The sequence below is a fragment of the Ahaetulla prasina genome, chromosome 5 (assembly GCF_028640845.1).
Source record: "Ahaetulla prasina isolate Xishuangbanna chromosome 5, ASM2864084v1, whole genome shotgun sequence".
Lineage (NCBI taxonomy): Eukaryota > Metazoa > Chordata > Lepidosauria > Squamata > Colubridae > Ahaetulla > Ahaetulla prasina.
The window spans coordinates 29,465,025-29,482,642 of record NC_080543.1 but is presented as its reverse complement, the minus strand read 5'-3'; the positions used below and the strand labels follow the sequence as shown (position 1 = coordinate 29,482,642).

Here is a 17,618-nt window from a genome sequence, read left to right as displayed (position 1 = left end):
GAAAGCAGCTCTCGTGCGGCGACTGTTGCTGCTGCTGCTGCCGCCTTTTCCTTTTCCTTTCCCGCCCCGAAGAGGGAAAGAGGCGGCGACAGCAGTTGCTCTCGCTCGGGCTCCCCGCAACTCAGCAACTCAACTCACCCCAGGCGCAGCACGAGAGGAGAAAAAAAGCAGCCGAGGCGGAGGGAGTCCCGAGCCAACCGCGCTCCTCTCCGCGTTGCATTTCAGCGGCGGCAAACAGCAGCCTCTCTTTCCTCGACTTCGCAGATCCGGGGGAGGGGAAGCGCTAGCCTGCGCTGGCCTCCGCGTCTTGCTGCAGCGGGAGCCGATTTCCAGCGGCTTCGGGATGGTCTCGGCGCCGGGCAGCTCTGTGGAAAGAAAATAAAAAGAGCCTCGTTGGAGATGGCGGCGCCACCTAGTGAGAGAAATGGGTCACTCGCCGGTCGGCGCGGAGAAGAAGCTGGGGTGGGGGCGGGGGTTTGGCCCCCAACCTTCGGGACTACCTTTTCACATACCACTTCAAACCCGACTTCTTTCACCGGCGGGGCTTCCTGGTATCTAACCCCCTCCTTGCGGTTCGGTTTTTGGCCGTTTCAAGCGCTGGAATCCATAGCAGCACAGATAGACTGCGCTGTACTGCTGCATTAGGGTTGCAGGTTATAAGTATGCGCTGTTGCGCTGTCTGCTGCAGGCTAGGGAGCAACACTTTTTCTCCCCTTCTAATTCAGCTGTGCCTCTAGTTCAGCTCAATATACAATGTGAGGTTGAATATTGTGGTATATACATCACAGGAAAAAATATCGGATGTAGCTTTCCTTTGGTCTTGCTAATGCACCTTTTTTCTTTTCTGAACTAGGGTCCCTGAGGTCCACAGATTGATTTTAATGTATAAAGCAAAAGAGCTGACACAGCACCTCTTAGTGGTTAGCGCCTAACCTGTATTAAGCAACCTTTGAAATAATCTAAGCAACAGGTAAATAGGTGATCTCTACGCTGCTGCAGTCTGGATTTTTGGCTGAGGCTGCAACAATTGCGCATACTGCCTCCAAAACAACAGAACTGCACTATTGGATGATTTTAATGTCCAGTAACTCACCTCTCACCATCTTATTCCTGTGAGTGAAACCGGTACCAAAAGGGCTCCAAATTCAGGGCAGAATAGGTGGCTTGGCAGATTGCCTCTATGAAAAGTCACCATGTGTGAGTTGGGCAGCTGTATAAATATGTTTAATAAATGAATAAAAACACCTGAAATTATTTGTTTTTACATGGTTACTTTTCATGAGACAATAACAGAGGAAGAATGTGGGATTCCGGGCTGGCCATCAGATAAACATTAACTGATTGAGCCATCTTTGTACTTATTGGCTAGGGAGACCACATTATGCTTCGCTGTCAGGTCTTTGCAAGCACCATGGCTTCACAAAGCAGTTAACTTGTCAGTTACAGTTGTATCCTGGCAAGTATATAGAGTGTGAACATCACTCATCTTCAGATTCTGCTTTGTTTTCAGTGTCAGAGCAGAAGACTTGGGCAAATGGGATGGTAAGTCATCTGAGTCTGGATGTGTGCAGAATACGCAAGAGGGTAATAGGGCTCTCAGGCTGGAAAGTTAATATATGAGTAATGTGTGAGCATAACTATATGACTGTTTAATATGATTAAGTAGTATAGTAAGAAAACATTTCAACATAGATAGTTCTCAACTGCAGTTGAGACTAAAATGTCCATCATAAATCAAGGAGGTCATAAAGCAAGCAATCACATGACCAGCTCCAATTTTTCACTACAGTCATTAAGAAAACCACATGGATATTAAGTGAATACAGCTTCCTCAATTGACTTTTTGTTAGAAATTGGCTGGGAAGGTCGCAAATCACAATCACATGACTGCAGAACATTGCAAATAGTTGTAAGGGTGAACTGGTTGCCAAGTGCCCAAATTGTGATCACATGATGTAGGTGATGATGTGATGATCATAAGTGCCTGGACATTCAACATTTTTTGCTAATATCTGCTTTTTAAACACAAGCAAGGCACAGAAGCAGTGGTGGGATTCTGCCGGTTATATCCGGTTCGGGCGAATCAATAGCTGGGGCTGTGGGAGGCTCTGCCCACCTGCCCGGATGTCATCACATCCTTTTTTTATGCTCTGCGCATGTGCAGAAAGTCTGCATGCACAGAGGTGGCACACACGGAGGTGGTTGCTCACAATTGCGAACCGGTAGTTAAGATAAGTCAATACCACCCCTGGCTGCAAGCCCCGGTCAAGTCAATTCCTAGGCCAGCCTGCCCAGCCTTCCTGCCGCCATTGAAAGCCCTGGTCGAGTGGTGACTCCTGGGCCGGCCTAGGCTGCTGTCCCTGCGTATGGCATGTGGTTCCCGGCCGGGGTGGGTGGGTGAGAGCATTCTCCAAGTTAGCATGGCCATGCGGCTTCTCAGCCGGCAGAGGCAAGTGGGAAGCTCCAGGAAGCATGGAAATGAAGCCGCAGCCCTGGCAGTGAAGCAAGACAGGCAAGCCCGGGGACGGGGGACGGGGGGGCAGCTAGCTAGCTAGGCCACGAGCGCCGTGTGCAATGGAGATGCGGCAATGGCTGAGCTAGCCAGGCAAGGCCAGGGACGGAAGGAGAGGCAGCGCAATGGGGTTCATAGCCAGCCCAAAGAACAGGGCGGTGATGGTGGCGATGGATCAGGAGAACAGCCGAAGCTGCTCGAAAGGCAGCTGCCACAGCCTGTCCTTGCTACTTAAAGGTAGCTTCCAAGGTAGGAAAAGTTTGGGCAAGTCGTCTCATTCTCAGCCTGAAACATACAGAAAGCATGCACACATCTCACAGTGCCAGGACCTTCTGCGAGGAGACAGAGCATGGGCACACACCGTCTCCTTGTAGGAGATCCCAGTGCCATGAGGTGTGTGTGCCTGTTTGCTTGAGACTGAGAGGGAGGAGAAGACTTGGTTGAACTTTTCTGCCTCCCTCTCTTCTGACATTGACCAGACAGGCGAGTGTCCTCCCAGTGGGGCCCTGCTAGCTTCAGGCCAGCGCTGTCCTGATGTGTCCCATCACGACCGACTTGCTCATTGTTAGACTCGCCAGCTCCGATGGTTGCAGCTCCATACCATCACCACCACCAGTATGGTGAGCTCCAAATTGGGACTTGACAGCATGCTTTTCACTCCAAGCAGCCCGGACTTAAAAACACAAGGCTGGGGTGGAGGAGCTGTCCTTAACAAGCTCAAAACTGAATTGCAAGTCTGGGTTTCCCGCACGAGAGCTGGAAGCGGGGTACTCCGGTGCACTCATCTGTTTCCCTCTATGACCGGCCTTGGAAAAAGCCTGCCCTCACAATCGCATGTCTGCAGCCAGAGCTGGGCTTGCAGCTCTTGTGCGGGGAACTCAGGCTTGCAGCAACAGTTTTGAGCTTGTTAAGAAGGACTGCTCCTCCACCCCAACCATGTGTTTTCCAGTCCGGGCTGCTCTGAATGAAATGCATGCAATGTGCTGCCACTTCCAGGATTCCTTGCACAAGTGCTGGAAGAAAATCGGCCAAACTCCTAATGCCTGAACCGGTAAACTAGAAGAGAGATTTGCTGTCCTGCTGGTGAGTACGTATGGACTGAGTAGGCTTTTTGCTTCCCCCCGCACCTCCCCATCCCGATCCAGTGTGGCACGGAAACAGGGCCACACTGGGACCTTCTCTTTTTACCCCCTAGCCTCCTTTTGCCAGTACTTGGTAGCAATACTCTTTAGATGGGCTTTTATTTTGCCAGCCCAAGGGTGGAGTGGGGGGAAGGTAGTAAATCGGTAATGTGACTGAGTGGGTGTGGCCAACAACATCACTCACAACAAGGTGCCTCCCCACCTTGCTGTGACATCAAGTTGGCCACGCCCACCCAGTCACATGACCACCTAGTCACGCCCATAGAACCGGTTGTTAAATTATTTGAATCCCACCACTGCAAAGAAGTGACATAGGGGCTTCAGGTTCCTCATCTCCAACTTAAAGGGAAACAAGGAACAGGTTAAATGTTATCACTCTAGGGAAGATTATTTGTGAGTTCTATAATAACATCACCAAGTGTTCAGAAAATTTAAGAGAAAACAATTATATTTAACATTTATCAACTGAATTGAACCATGACACTTCAGCAAGGGCATTTCAGAAAGGTTAACAAAAGTAAAGAATGTGTTGCCCTTTGAAGCAATATATTAAAAAATGCAGTAGAAATGCTGGCAAAGCCAACAAAAACAACAAAAAAGGAGCAAGGACCCTTATTACTAAGTAGATATGCCTTGTGTTCTAAATTTTACGGGTTTAAGGACATTTACTAAAACATTCAGGGTTTTAGTATATGATTTCTTGAAGAGACTATATGATTTCTTGAGAATCGATTATGTGCAAGAAAAAGATTTTTCATTGGTTTAAGATAATCGTATTGACTAAAATGAATTAATTTATGTACAGAAAAATTATATGATAAATTCCAATACAAATAGTCTTTAAGTATTTGATCAGTATAAATTTTACAATATTAATAGCATTTAAAGCAAATTCTAATGATATGTGCATATATATGGTATTGTTTTAATAACGAATACTCAAAGTAGATTCAGATTATCCTATTTTGGATATTTTATATGAAGCTCTGGAAAAAGTTCTATTGGTAGGAAAGAGAAAGAGAAGGCAAGGCCTCAGTTACAGTGGCAATGAATGCACTATTGGGAAACTTGAAAGAACAGGTTAGGGAAAGATCAATGTGGAGAAAATCTATCTTACACGCAATCACTAGGAGTTGAAAATGAGTTGATGACACTTAATCAATCTTTTGTAATGCTTAAAATTAAGCACCAAAGGCAATCTCAGAGACAGGACCCAGGCAAATACAAATTTCTGCAGTCTAAGCTTTCAATTTTACTAGCAGATGCACTGAGGAAACAGGATTCTTTAAGTAATTACATTAAGGATTAGACTGTTAAGCTGCACTGATTTAGGTGAAGGCAAGATTATACTTACCTTCAAACTTTAAGTGTGCAGTTGGGAGTTGGGAAAATAATTAATTTCAGAAAGTTTGTACAGGTAGTGCTTACTTATAAACGGCCTCATTTTGTAGTTACAACAGTATAAAAGAATCACTTTTGCAACCAATCCTCCCATTTACTACTGTTGCAACATCCTGTGGTCAAATGATTGTCATTTGCATGCTTCCCAAACACTTGCAATTAGCAGAGTTAATAGAGAATTCAGATGTAAAGTTATAAATTCCAGTCATATGATACTTTGCTTAACAATCATGGCGCTTATCAGTTCCAACTGCCGCTAACTGAGGACTATCTATATGCAAACATACAATGGTATGACTAGTATATGGCGACTATCTGGACTAATCCCTGCAGTTGTCTTGACATTTTTGGAAGTAGTTTGCTATTGTCTTCCTTTTAGCGCTTAGAGTGATTGGCCCAAAGTCAACCAGCTGGCTTCATGACTAAGGCAGGATTAGAACTCATAGTCTCTCAGTTTCTAATACAATGCCTTTAATCACTATATGAAACTGCATCTCATAATGACAGAATGGCATACTACACCCAATTTATTATTTTGCTTGTCCATTCTGGGAAAACTAAAGGACATTATGAATTACATTGGTGGTGAAAATATATGCTAGAACAATACTGAAATATTGTTTTTAAAATATACTGAATGTTCTGAATGTGGTAATTTGACATTACCCTTCGCCCAACTACAGAATTGCTGAACATCTTTCTCTTAATGAAAACTATATATAATGTAGATATTTGTACAGATTAATTCTCTAGTCCAGGCTTTTTGAAGTCAAATGAATAATCAAAAAAATTAAACTATGGTTGGAATGGCTTGTGTAATAGAAAAGACCTTGGGAGACTAGGTGAATGGGCATTGCCAAGGGAACAATCAGATATGAGACAGTCAGATGGGTAGCTGAATAGTGGGAGGCTTAGAAAAGACCTTTCCTAATCTTTTGGGCTATAAAGGACAAGAGGGATAGAATTGCAGTTCCTTCCCGTCAACGTAGCTTTACAATAAAGTGAAATTAGCTCATCTGGTCATGATTCCTATCTGCTTTATCCAGCAAGGCCAATAGCATGTGACGTGCTTTGCAATAATACAAAAATACAATAATTAACTTACTTGAACATATAAACCTTTTGTTTGGAAATACACATTCCCCAGTTCAGTAATATGCAAAATGGGATAATAGGAAACACTTCCTAGTTTTGTGGTTCAGACATCCCATCCTAACCAATTACTAGCTGAGCAATGCCTTTCTTATGAGTGACTTGTTGTACAGGGCCATTAATCTTGGATAATTTAGGAAGCAGCATGTTGCATTTTTATTTTGAATTCTGAAGGCATTGCCTATGTGAAATGCTGTCATAAACATTTAGGAACTAGCAATAAATGTGTAACTGCTATTATATAGCTATATATTATATTGCAGACATTTCTATTTGTAACTGATTCACGTGCTTTCTTTGAAAATAGAACAAAGAAAACAAGATACCGTACTAGAATACATAGCAGCAGACAAATACTGCAACAAAAAAGTCAAGTTTGAGAAAACCAGAGATGATAACATCCAGAAGTCCATATTAAAAAGTACCAAAACTACTCAATGCATGTTGTGACCCAGGTTCCTGGACCCGGACTCCTGGACTCGGATGATTCAGAAAGTGAGGGAGAAGAAGACCTGGCAAGCCCTGCTTCTCTTCAGCCCTTTCCCTCCCTGGCACCACTCAAAGGGAGGAGGAGGGGCCAGCAAAGCCTGATTCCCTGGAGCCTTCTTCTGATTTGGCAACGCCCCAAGAACAGCTTTGGAGTGATGCAAGACTGCGCAGACGTGACCGGTGTGCGCAGCAGCGGAAGAGTTGGGACAAAGCCAAGTCATAATTGTCATGCAGTGACATCTGCAGAGACTATAAATAGGAGGCGGGACTTCCTGGTTTTTTGTCTTGGACAAAGCAATGAATTGGCGCGGGCTAACTGTCTCAATGGAGGGAAGAATATATTCGTGAGTAATTCTGGCCTTATCTATAATTTCCTCGTTATCTCCAGAAACTTGGCAGGCCCGTGGGTAGACGTGGCCAGGACATGTATCTATGTAAATAAAAGGAGAAAAGAAGGCCTCTGACTGACTCTTTGCTGGGAGTATTGGGGGGAGGGAAACAGAACAATGCATGTATCCCTTACCACAAACTTCCTATGGCCATGATGGCGAACCTATGGCACACGTGCTGGAAGTGGCATGCAGAGCCATCTCTCCGGGAACACAAGCTGTCACCCGTTGCTCTTCCAGGTTCCGTTGCAACAGCCAGCTGGTCTTCATGTGCGAGGAGCATCGGAAACCGGAAGAGCAGCCGCCTGGTACGCATATGCATGTTGGTTGGCTGTTCTTCCAGTTTCCAGCATGCGCATGTGCAGCAGCTCTCTGGTCTTCCAGTGCGCATGCGCACACAAAGACCAGCTGGCATGCGCACAGGGCAGCTGCTCTTCCAGTTTCCGGCGTGTGCATGCACACTGGCGAGCTGGTCTTCGAAACCGGAAGACCAGGTGGCTGGTGCTCATTTTCACACCGGAAACCGGGAGAGCAGCCACCCGGCACATGCATGCGCAACAGTTTCCAGCTTCCGGCACACATGCGGGCATATTCCCGTTTTGGCACTCGGTGCCATAAAGGTTCGCCAACACTGTCCTATGGTGAATAAAAATAATCTGAAGAAAGTGTTGCCCTATTCAACTGAATGCAACATGTCCTCTTTAATACGAGGAACAGTAAATCTTCCAGGTTGCTCAATTATTCACTAGAGTCATGGTTCCCAAACTGTAACGATGGTGCCACGAGTCACTGCAGCAAACTCACAGATGCACCACAGGATAGTTTACTAGTTAATGAGGGCCTCTGGTGGCTCAGACTGCTAAGACAGTCTGTTATTAACAGCAGCTGCTTGCAATTACTGCAGGTTCAAGTCCCACCAGGCCCAAGGTTGACTCCGCCTTCCATCCTTTATAAGGTAGGTAAAATGAGGACCCAGATTGTTGGGGGCAATAAGTTGACTTTGTATATAATATACAAATGGATGAAGACTATTGCTTGACATAGTGTAAGCCGCCCTGAGTCTTTGGAGAAGGGCGGGACATAAATGCAAATTAAAAAAAATGAATAAAGGTATTAGAGAGTTCACTGCAGCATGCCAGAGAATCATGGCTCACAACTTGAGACCCATTAGAGCACTGTGAAAAAAATACTGAGACATTAAGGTTGCTGTGAATCATCAAAGCTTGGGAACTAGGCTGCAACTATACTCAATTACATATAACTAATGTCCCATTCTCAGTCAGAGATTAGGAGAAGCAAAATAGTAATTATACAACCTAATTCTAAAATGAGTTACTCATAACCAGAAGATATTAAGAGTTAATAATCTGGCTGGACACCTAAATAGTCCAAATCTGGGGTGAAATCCAGCAAGTTCTGACAGGTTCTGGAGAACCGGTAGCAGAAATTTTGAGCAGTTCGGAGAACTGGCAAATACCACCTCTGGCTGGCCCCAGAGTGGGGTGGGAATAGAGATTTTGCAGTATCCTTCCCCTGCCATACCCACCAAGCCACACCACGTCCACGAAGCCACACCCACAGAACCGGTAGTAAAAAAAATGGATTTCACCACTGGTCCAAATCCTAGTAAAGATTCAAAAGGCAAAGTAAAGGTATGTGGGACTTGCTTCAAGTATTCAACATGGTATACCAAGTAGTAGATCTATTAGGCAGTTTCATTCAAGAGTAACCAACCATACAAATGTTTGGTATCAGCAACAGCAATAACAGTTAGACTTATATACTACTTCATAATGCTTTATAGCCCTCTCTAAGCAGTTTACAGAGTTAGCATATTGCCCCCAACAATCTGGATCCTCATTTTATTGAACTCGGAAGGATGCAAGGCTGAGTCAACCTTGAGCCAGTGAGAATCGAACTGCTGGCAGTTGGCAGAATTAGCTTGCACTACTGCATTCTAACCACTGTGCCAGCTCTTGGTGATGTATATTTTTAAAATAATGGTTTAGAACTGATGTTTTAGAACTCACCTGACTGATATTTCCCCAGCATTCATTGAACCAGCTCACTTTCTTTCAGACTTCTGTTTACACATAAAAAAGTGATCCTGATAAATAAATACCATTAATTTATTATCTACCATCAAGTCAGTGTCAAGTTTTCTAGACCACACAGTTTTTCTCCATGACAGGTCTAATGCAGCTCTTAAAACAATGGCTATTTTTTTAAATTTCAGGCTGGCCCAGAAACTTGAAAAAAATTAAACTATTTGCTTAATCATAGCATCTATTTGCTAATCTTTAAATAAAGATATTCTGCAGTTTAGATAGAAAATAGATAGAAAAGAGCTGGGAAAGAAGTTGTTGCAGGTAGTAGGCTAGCCTTTCCAAATTTGATCACTTAAGTTGTATGAGGCCTGCAACTCCTAGGATTCCCAGCCATTATGGATATCAGATAGGAAAAACTTACCGTATTTTTTGCAGTATAAAACACACCTTTTTACCCCAAAAAGGTGAAAATCTGGGTGCGCCTTATAGTCCGAATGTAGCACTGCCCATCCGCCGGCCCATACCCTTCAGTTTCAGGCGGCGGGGATCTGGGTTGGGGCACAGCCTGAGGAACGAACCTGTTTGGGACGGTCTTGGGGGGGGAAACCTGCTGGCGGCTTCGGCAAACAAGGCCCCACAATTTGTGGCTGGTCCCTCCTCTGGCTGCCCAGCGGGCAGCTCAGCGCAGACAATGGTCGCGATGACTTCATTCCCCAGAAATGTGAAGAGCCGCTGCTGCCTAAGCCCTCTCCGCGCCCGGGAGCTGAGCCGAGCGGGAGCCCCTAAAGCGAAACATCCCTCCTTTCCAGCCACTGCCACCCTTTGGCCCAATTCCCCAATGCAATTCACAGAGCTGCATTTCAGGCAGCGGCCAGTTCCCCTGCAATGTGCATCGGGGAACCGTGAACTGTTTTTGGATTTGGGGAGGGGATCATAGCACTGCCACCTGAAAATGCTTTCCTCCCCGATGCACATTGCAGAGCCACGTGCCCTCCTCCTCCTCAGCAGACTCACCTCTTTCCTCCTGGCCAGATCCGCCGCCTGAAACACTGATGCACTTTTTTTGCCTCCGCACGCCCCATTTTTGGAATCACGAAGGAAAGCGTTTTTGGGGGCTTTCCTTCCTGATTCCCAATTCCAAAAACGGTGTGCCGAGGCCAAAAAAGTGCATCACATTTCAGGCATCTGGCTAGGAGGAAAGAGAAGGTGAGTCTGCTGAGGAGGAGGAGGGCGCACGGCTCTGCAATGTGCAATGAAGAGGAAAGCATTTTCAGGCGGCAGCGCTGCGATCACCTTCCTGAATCCAAAAACGGGGCATGCGGCCAGTGCTGCCACATGAAAATGCTTTCTTCCCCATTGCACATTGCAGAGTTGCACACCTTCCTCCTTCTCACCAAATTCACCTTTTCTTTCCTCTTGGCCAGATCCGCCGCCTGAAATGCGATGCACTTTTATTATTTTATACTAGAAATCTTAAGTGTACTGAGTGCTTTTATTTGTTTCTGGTCTAAGACTGTGATAATAAAATTGATTGATTGACCTTCTCTTTCCTCCTGGGCAGTTCCGCCACCTGAAACGTGTTGCACTTTTTTGGCCTCCGCACACCCCATTTTTGGAATCGGGAAGGGGATTGTGGGTCTGCCATCCAAAAATGCTTTCCTTCCCGATTCCAAAAATGGGGCGTGCGGAGGCCAAAAAAGTGCATCGCATGGAAACTGGTTGCCGCCTGAAACGTGGCTCTGTGAATTGCATCGGGGAATTGGGCCAATGGGCGGTGGTGGCTGGAAAGGAGGGATGTTTCGCTTTAGGGGCTCCTGCTTGGCTCAACTCCCTGGTGTGAAGAAGGCTTAGATGGTGGTGGCAGCTCCTCACATTGCTGGGGAGTGAAATCATCGCAGCCATTGTCTTCCCTGAGCTGTCCCTGGGCAGCCAGAGGGGGGACCAGCCATGAACCGTGGGGCCCACCTTGTTCACTGAAGCTGCCAGGCAGATTCCGCTCCCCAGACCATCCTGAAGAGGTTCGTTCCTCAGGCTGCGCCCCAACCGTCCCCCCAGAGCATGTGAGGGCTCTCTTTGGGGAAAGCGAGTAGTCCCTGCGGATCGCAAGAGCACCCCAATAAGTTTTCCAGAAAAGGGCTTCTCAGTAATCGACACCTTTTTTCCCAGTTAAGTTTCTGAGGCACCTCTCGCTTGCAGGAGGAAGAGGAGGGTGGCGTAAAGCAGTGCCACCTTAAACCAAAGCCTCTGAGTAACTGGGAAAGAAAGCTGTGCCTCCTACAAAATAGAAAGGTATCGTAATCCAGACCAAAGAAGGAAGAAAGCCAGGCTTTCAACACCTACGGCTACAGACAGGAAGACGGGGGCATCTCAGGAGCGGAGCCTTCGGTGCCAAGTCCCCCTTCTGTCCCCATGAAAATCATCCCCCACCCATTTGCTCCAGTTAAATGCACATAGAGTGACAAGGTTTGTTTTAAACGGATAAAAAGATCTGTGCTGCTCATTATCAAAATCGAGTGGAAGTGAGGACGTAGCCGATCCTGATGCTGGTAGGCAGAGGCAGAATTCTTGTTTTCTTGTTTTCCTCCCCAAAAATTAAGGTGCGTCTTATACGCCGGTGCGTCTTATCCTCCGAAAAATACAGTAAGTAGGAAAACTTTGGGCCAAAACTTTGTTTTTGTGTCCACCACTGTTTTCATCTTAAGGACTGTCTATTTTGTCATTAAAATATAAGTTTAGAGTAATTTACACTTAACTCCTAAAATCCTTGATCAATGCCTCTCTATTATAATACTTGTTACAAAAGGATCCCTCTTTAGGAATACATTAACAGGCAACACAATGGCACAGAAGAATGGATGATCAGAACTGTTTCCAGAATATTAGCACAGACATTTTTCTTAGTCACTTTTGACCCTGTTCCCATTGTATCATCTACAAATCAATTAGAGGTACGTATGGCTAATGTATGTTAAGTAGCTGAGCTTACAAGTTGGCTGTGAAACACAAGGAGGCTAAAAGCAGATTTGGCAAATTTACTTAATTAAATTTGTTTTGCCTGTTTGCAAATAAAGGAAATCACTTATTTTTGTAAATGCCATGGCATCTCTGCATTATACTCCCAAAACAGATAAATATAACATTATTTTAGTAGTCACACTGCCAAGGTTGAGGGAACCCCTCCCAGATGAACTGCATATATTCTACCTCCTATGTTGCCCTTTCTGTTCTTGCAAAAGTTCCTTTTGTCTCATTCCCAGCAATTTTATCTTTTTCAAAAAAAAAATTGCTGCTTATTATTTACTGCTAGGGTGGGCAGAGGATGTGGGAAGAACATAAGACTCATAACAATTGCACTGAAGCTCTGTAGTCTGCAGGTTCTGAACTTCTGCTGAGAAGTTGATTCCAGTGGTATTTCTATCTTTTAAATTCACAAATTAAAATGGAAAACCTGCAATCCACAGACCACATGCAACTTTTGGCAGCAAAAAGTGGGACCAGTTATGTTAAACGTATTCTGCCCGCTTTGCTTGCAGCCAAATAATTACCATGTACGGCTGGCCTTCTAGGAACAGATTGCTCACTTCCTGCCACAGGGAACTCAGTTATCTATATTGGATTCCTGGAATAAATGGGATATTTTACTGTCCTTCTTTGCATCCAACAGATCTGTTCAAGTCTGAAGGCCAATAATTCTCTTCAGCTGTGCTATATCGCTAACTATGAGAATGACTACCATATGGCATCCACAAGCAAAAAAATGGCTGGAGCCAAAAACTGCATCATCACCTAAAGGGGATAATCTAAACTGGGTGTTTTTTAAAAATCAGTATGTAATGCAGGAGTGGCTGAAATAGCTTCCTTTTTTTTTTAACCTGGGATTAGCTTGGTATCTGGAAGGTGGGGGATTACTGCTATTTTGGTGGTAGTAATGATAGGCTGGGTAGTTAAGATATTTGGTAACAGGGCAATTCCTGGTATATTATACCCAAAGATATCCTGAAGTCTAGTGCCAACCCAAAGCCAATCTTGTCTCATCTGATTAATAGGAATAGCAATAGCATTTAGACTTATATACTGCTTTACAGTGCTTTACAGCCCTTTCTAAGCAGTTTACAGAGTCAGCATATTGCCCCTAACAATCCGGGTCCTCATTTTACCCACCTCAGAAGGGTGGAAGGCTGAGTCAACCTTGAGATTTGAACTGCAAGTTGCAGTCAGCCGGCAGTCAGCAGAAGTAGCCTGCACTCTTAACAACTGCACCACCACGGCTCATTATTAATATTATTAATATTAATACATTAGTTTAAAAATTTAATAAACCTTTAAATTTATTTTTAAATAAAATAATATATTGGCTTCTTGTGCAAAATACACCTACGTTTTGCCTGGTTATGCTCAATAGAATCCTTTTTATACTTTACATTGTTACAAACAGGATCTCAAAAACCTACTGACTTGCTCAGTACCTGCATAGAAAACCAGGAAATCTGCAGACTGTAGGCTAGACAGGGAAGTTGAAAGACATGCCAGGCAAAGGGAACGGCAGACCACATCTATATTACATGACAAAAACTACACAGATACATCCATGAAGTGCCCAGGAGTCAAACTATTTTCAAAGAAGACTAGCTTTTATAAGCAGGAAAACTGCATTTTCTGCTTGAGTAGATTTTAATAGACTTCTAACTGTTTTGCCCGAAGGTTTGTTACCTAAATTATAATTACGACATAAATAGTGGCTGACAGATGGCTGATAGCCCATGCCACTATTTTTAAATCAATAATGCATTACACAGTTAGAGAATAGCCACAGGATTTATCTAAAATTCATGTTCCCCCAAGTAAACTGGTGCAACGGAAGTCGACTCTCTTTCCTGCCAAAGACATAGATACTCTGAGCATGAAATACCACCTTGCCTTCTTTCTGCAACAATCAGGCTGTCTCTTATGCTTCAAGAACCTTCAGCGCTCACTTCTGCCTGAAAGAGATAATGACAATATATTACTTTGGAACATGAAGGTCTTTCTGCAAAGTGCAGCCCTGGAAGTCTATGACTGATCTTAACCTGCAAGGACAAAAACATATATCTGGGCACCAAACTGCTACAGCGCCTTCACACAGCAACTGCAGAAAAATGGCAATGGAGATATTTATTTGAGGTTTTTTTCTAGCTGTCAGAATAATGAAATACAAGGAAAAAAGATACCAAATGTGGGAGAGTTTTCATAAATGTGTTCAGCTGGAAATCATGTTATAAATATTGTTAAAATTAAAAGTTAATACAAGTAAGCAGAACATTAGACAAAAATCACATTAGTTTGCTAATCTAAACATTATTTAAAAAAACCAATTGTTATGTTTCCACATTCAGTTAACAATGTAATAATACGACAAATGCTCATCTTCCCTGCTTTTGGGATGCAAACCTTAGTAGATAACAATCTCATTTAAAATATGAAGCATCCTCCAAGATTCATCTCTGGCTCAGTGTTTTTGCTTAGAGAACCAACAGGTTCTTCATCTCTCCAGAATCACTTCCTTCTTTCTGTCATCCCCACCCCCACTATCCTTGCAACCTATTCAGGAGCGGAGGGAAGAGCAACAGAAATCTACTCTACCCCTCACAAATGCCTAATATGCAGCACCAATTTGCAAATGAGAGCCAAGGCCACTGGAGAATACAAATTCCCGCTAAGAAATTCTTTCTTCTTCTTTTCTATGCCCTCTCATTATAACAAGGAGATAGATGAGATGATAAACTGGAAGAAAGGAAAGCAGCAAACAGATGGGTAGGAAAGGGATAGAGGAGAGAGAGAGAGAGAGAGAAGTTAGAAAGTTGGCCAGCAAAGAAAGTTGGTTCTATTCCTGGTGACACCAAGGATACATCAGAGTCCAGTTTATACTGAAATTAGATTTGGAATCAAGCAAGTTATTTACTTGGCTCTGACTGAAATGCTTCAGTTTTTTTAAAGCCAGACTATGGATGTTTCCTTTAAACAAGTAAGTTCTGTAAAGTTTGAAGACTCATCTATGAAAGTCTGCAGCAATTAACGAGTTCAAAGATTCTAGATTCTAGATCTCCATCTACATATAATTTGTCTTATATTTTTACGGTATCAACTTAAAGACTCAATTCCAGAAAAGGAACCAGCCCGATTTAGTTAGTTGACTTTAACACAGTGAAATAGCAGCACTGATCTTGTTCTTCTGCTCCATCACAATCCCATCAATACCTTTCAGCTCATTCTGAAGTCTCTAGTGGAAGTTAGATTTGGGCATCAGTTATTCTGTCTGGTTTCCTACCATATTCAAGGTTTTAGCTCTGTCTCCATTAATCTAGAATTTACTTGGTCTCCCAGACTGTTCTTCATAGTCCTTTCCCAATCACAGCTCTGTTTTATTGTGTTGTAAATGTTGTACCTTGATGAACGTATCTTTTCTTTTATGTACACTGAGAGCATATGCACCAAGACAAATTCCTTGTGTGTCCAATCACACTTGGCCAATAAAAAAAAAATTCTATTGAGCTGCCTTGCCTGCATTTTCACAACCAATCCCATTTCATTTTATAAGTTTTCTATTTGTTTGGTTTATCCAGAATTTTGCATTGCTTTGAAATACAAAGCTCTCAATTACTTGTTAATTATGTCATTTCATTGGTACCCTATGCAATATTGTAGACTCTCTATTTGTTTTACCTTATATGTATATGCAACTGAGTGGTGGATTTCTGAGGGAAAAAAATTATTTTACCTATATTTTAAAATATTTGAGTAACTTCTTCTTAGTTCCTGCCCTCACCTTCTTTTCCAAGATCTTTGACAAGGTTAATATCTAGGGTAGAATGTGCTTTGCTTGATTTTGACTTAGCATATGATTATTTGTAAACAATGTTCAATTGATTAGTGATTTACACATTTGTTTAACCATTCTTACAAACCACCACATTCCAGCAAGACTCTCAATGGTTTATATTTCTTCTAGCACTTCTTTCCACTTTTATTACCTATTTACAGAGGAACTAGATAATATACTGTAATGGTACCTGAAAATGACCTTGGAAGATGGAGGAAAGTCCAGAGCCTAGACAACAGTCTGATAACTGAATTTTAAAGTCAAAGGAGAAGGGAGAAAGCACCTCAGAAGGAACCCTCCCTACTTTCCAGGAGAGTAAAAATAAGGGATGGGAGGGGTATTTTCAGAATTGTAAGATTCTGTTAATGTGACCTTAAAATAAGGATAGAGCTAGACATGCTTCTTGTCTGGACTACCTTGTAAGACTACACTTGCTGCTGTTCAGTCGCTAAATCGTGTCTGACTCTTCGTGATCCCATGGACCATAGCACACCAGGCTCCCCAGAACTCCACTGTCTCTTGGAGTTTGCCCAAATTCATATTCATTTTGTCGATGACCATGAATTTGAGCAAACTCTGGAAGGACAGGGGAGCCTGACATGTTATAATCCATGGGGTTGTGCATGATTTAGCAATTGAGCAACAGCATACTCCATCACTTTTACTTGATTTAATTATTTTAATTTTACCTCAAATCAGGAAGTTAGTATTTTGCAAAGCCAAGTGCAAAATTGGTCAAGCCTTGAAAAAAATATGATAAGGAAGCAAAAGGAAGCAGGATAATTGAAACATCAGTGGAAGAAGAGGGGGCTGTCAGTAGTAAAATATGAGAGAGGTAAAGCAAGATACCAACTTGGAATAGCCTGCTGGTGCATAAGATGATACTTTAAAGGATATTTTGCCCCAAGTCCTCTCAAACCTTGCAGATAACTGTATAGCAATAAAACATGCCATAACATTATACTTCAGATTATCTATGTCATTATATAAAATTCCTTAAGGCTGAAAAAGAAAGATATCTGAGCACCTGCAGCAGTTATATAATAGCAAAGAAAGGCTGTAAACATTTTCAGTGGTATTCATTAAAATATCTTATGCTTTTAGGCTAAAAACAGGTGCTATTACTTATCACTTAGGAGGCATTGTCACTCATGCCAGGGACCAAACCTGATTAACTAAAGTTCTGAGGAAATAATGATCATCTCTAATAATTTTAATACTGTTGAATCTCAGCAAAAACTGAATAATGCTAATATTTTCTGTGTGGCAAGAGCTCCCCCTAGTATTCTAATTAGGCTTAAGGATTTTGTATGGCTTTATGTTAATGCTATGCTACTTATCACAGCAAGCCTCCATTTTATTAAAACCATATGAAATAACTTGCAGAATAAGTTCTGCTTTTTAAAAGATCACAAATGGGGAAGGGTTGATTACAATCTCTAATTAGAATTATACATCAAGTAATCTCTAACTCTCCTTATTGATAGAAAATTCTGAAATATTTGTTTCTCGGGTGTTTTTTTTCTATAAGGCATTGTTTTCTGAAACGATAGTCTTATTTATATGGAAATGCTTGTATTTGTGGGGGGGAAGATACATGGGTTTCCAAAATATCAAAGTAATGAAGAG

The 17,618-nt window shown here is 42.9% G+C and overlaps 1 protein-coding gene and 1 long non-coding RNA gene across 2 annotated transcripts in view; one reads left to right on the top strand and one right to left on the bottom strand.

Moving 5' to 3' along the window:
• B3GLCT (beta 3-glucosyltransferase) overlaps positions 1–1,454 on the bottom strand; it is a 63,888-nt gene extending 62,434 nt beyond the window's left edge. Inside the window, exon 1 of the mRNA XM_058185619.1 lies at positions 139–1,454. Within this exon, the coding sequence (XP_058041602.1) occupies positions 139–220 (82 nt within the window). The 5' untranslated portion in view covers positions 221–1,454. The remainder of the gene's footprint in view (positions 1–138) is intronic.
• Positions 305–7,190, top strand: LOC131199636 (uncharacterized). The gene is made up of 3 exons (XR_009155375.1): positions 305–415; positions 1,511–1,542; positions 6,515–7,190. It is a non-coding gene; the product is annotated as an uncharacterized LOC131199636 (long non-coding RNA).
• Positions 7,191–17,618: the final 10,428 nt, after the last annotated feature.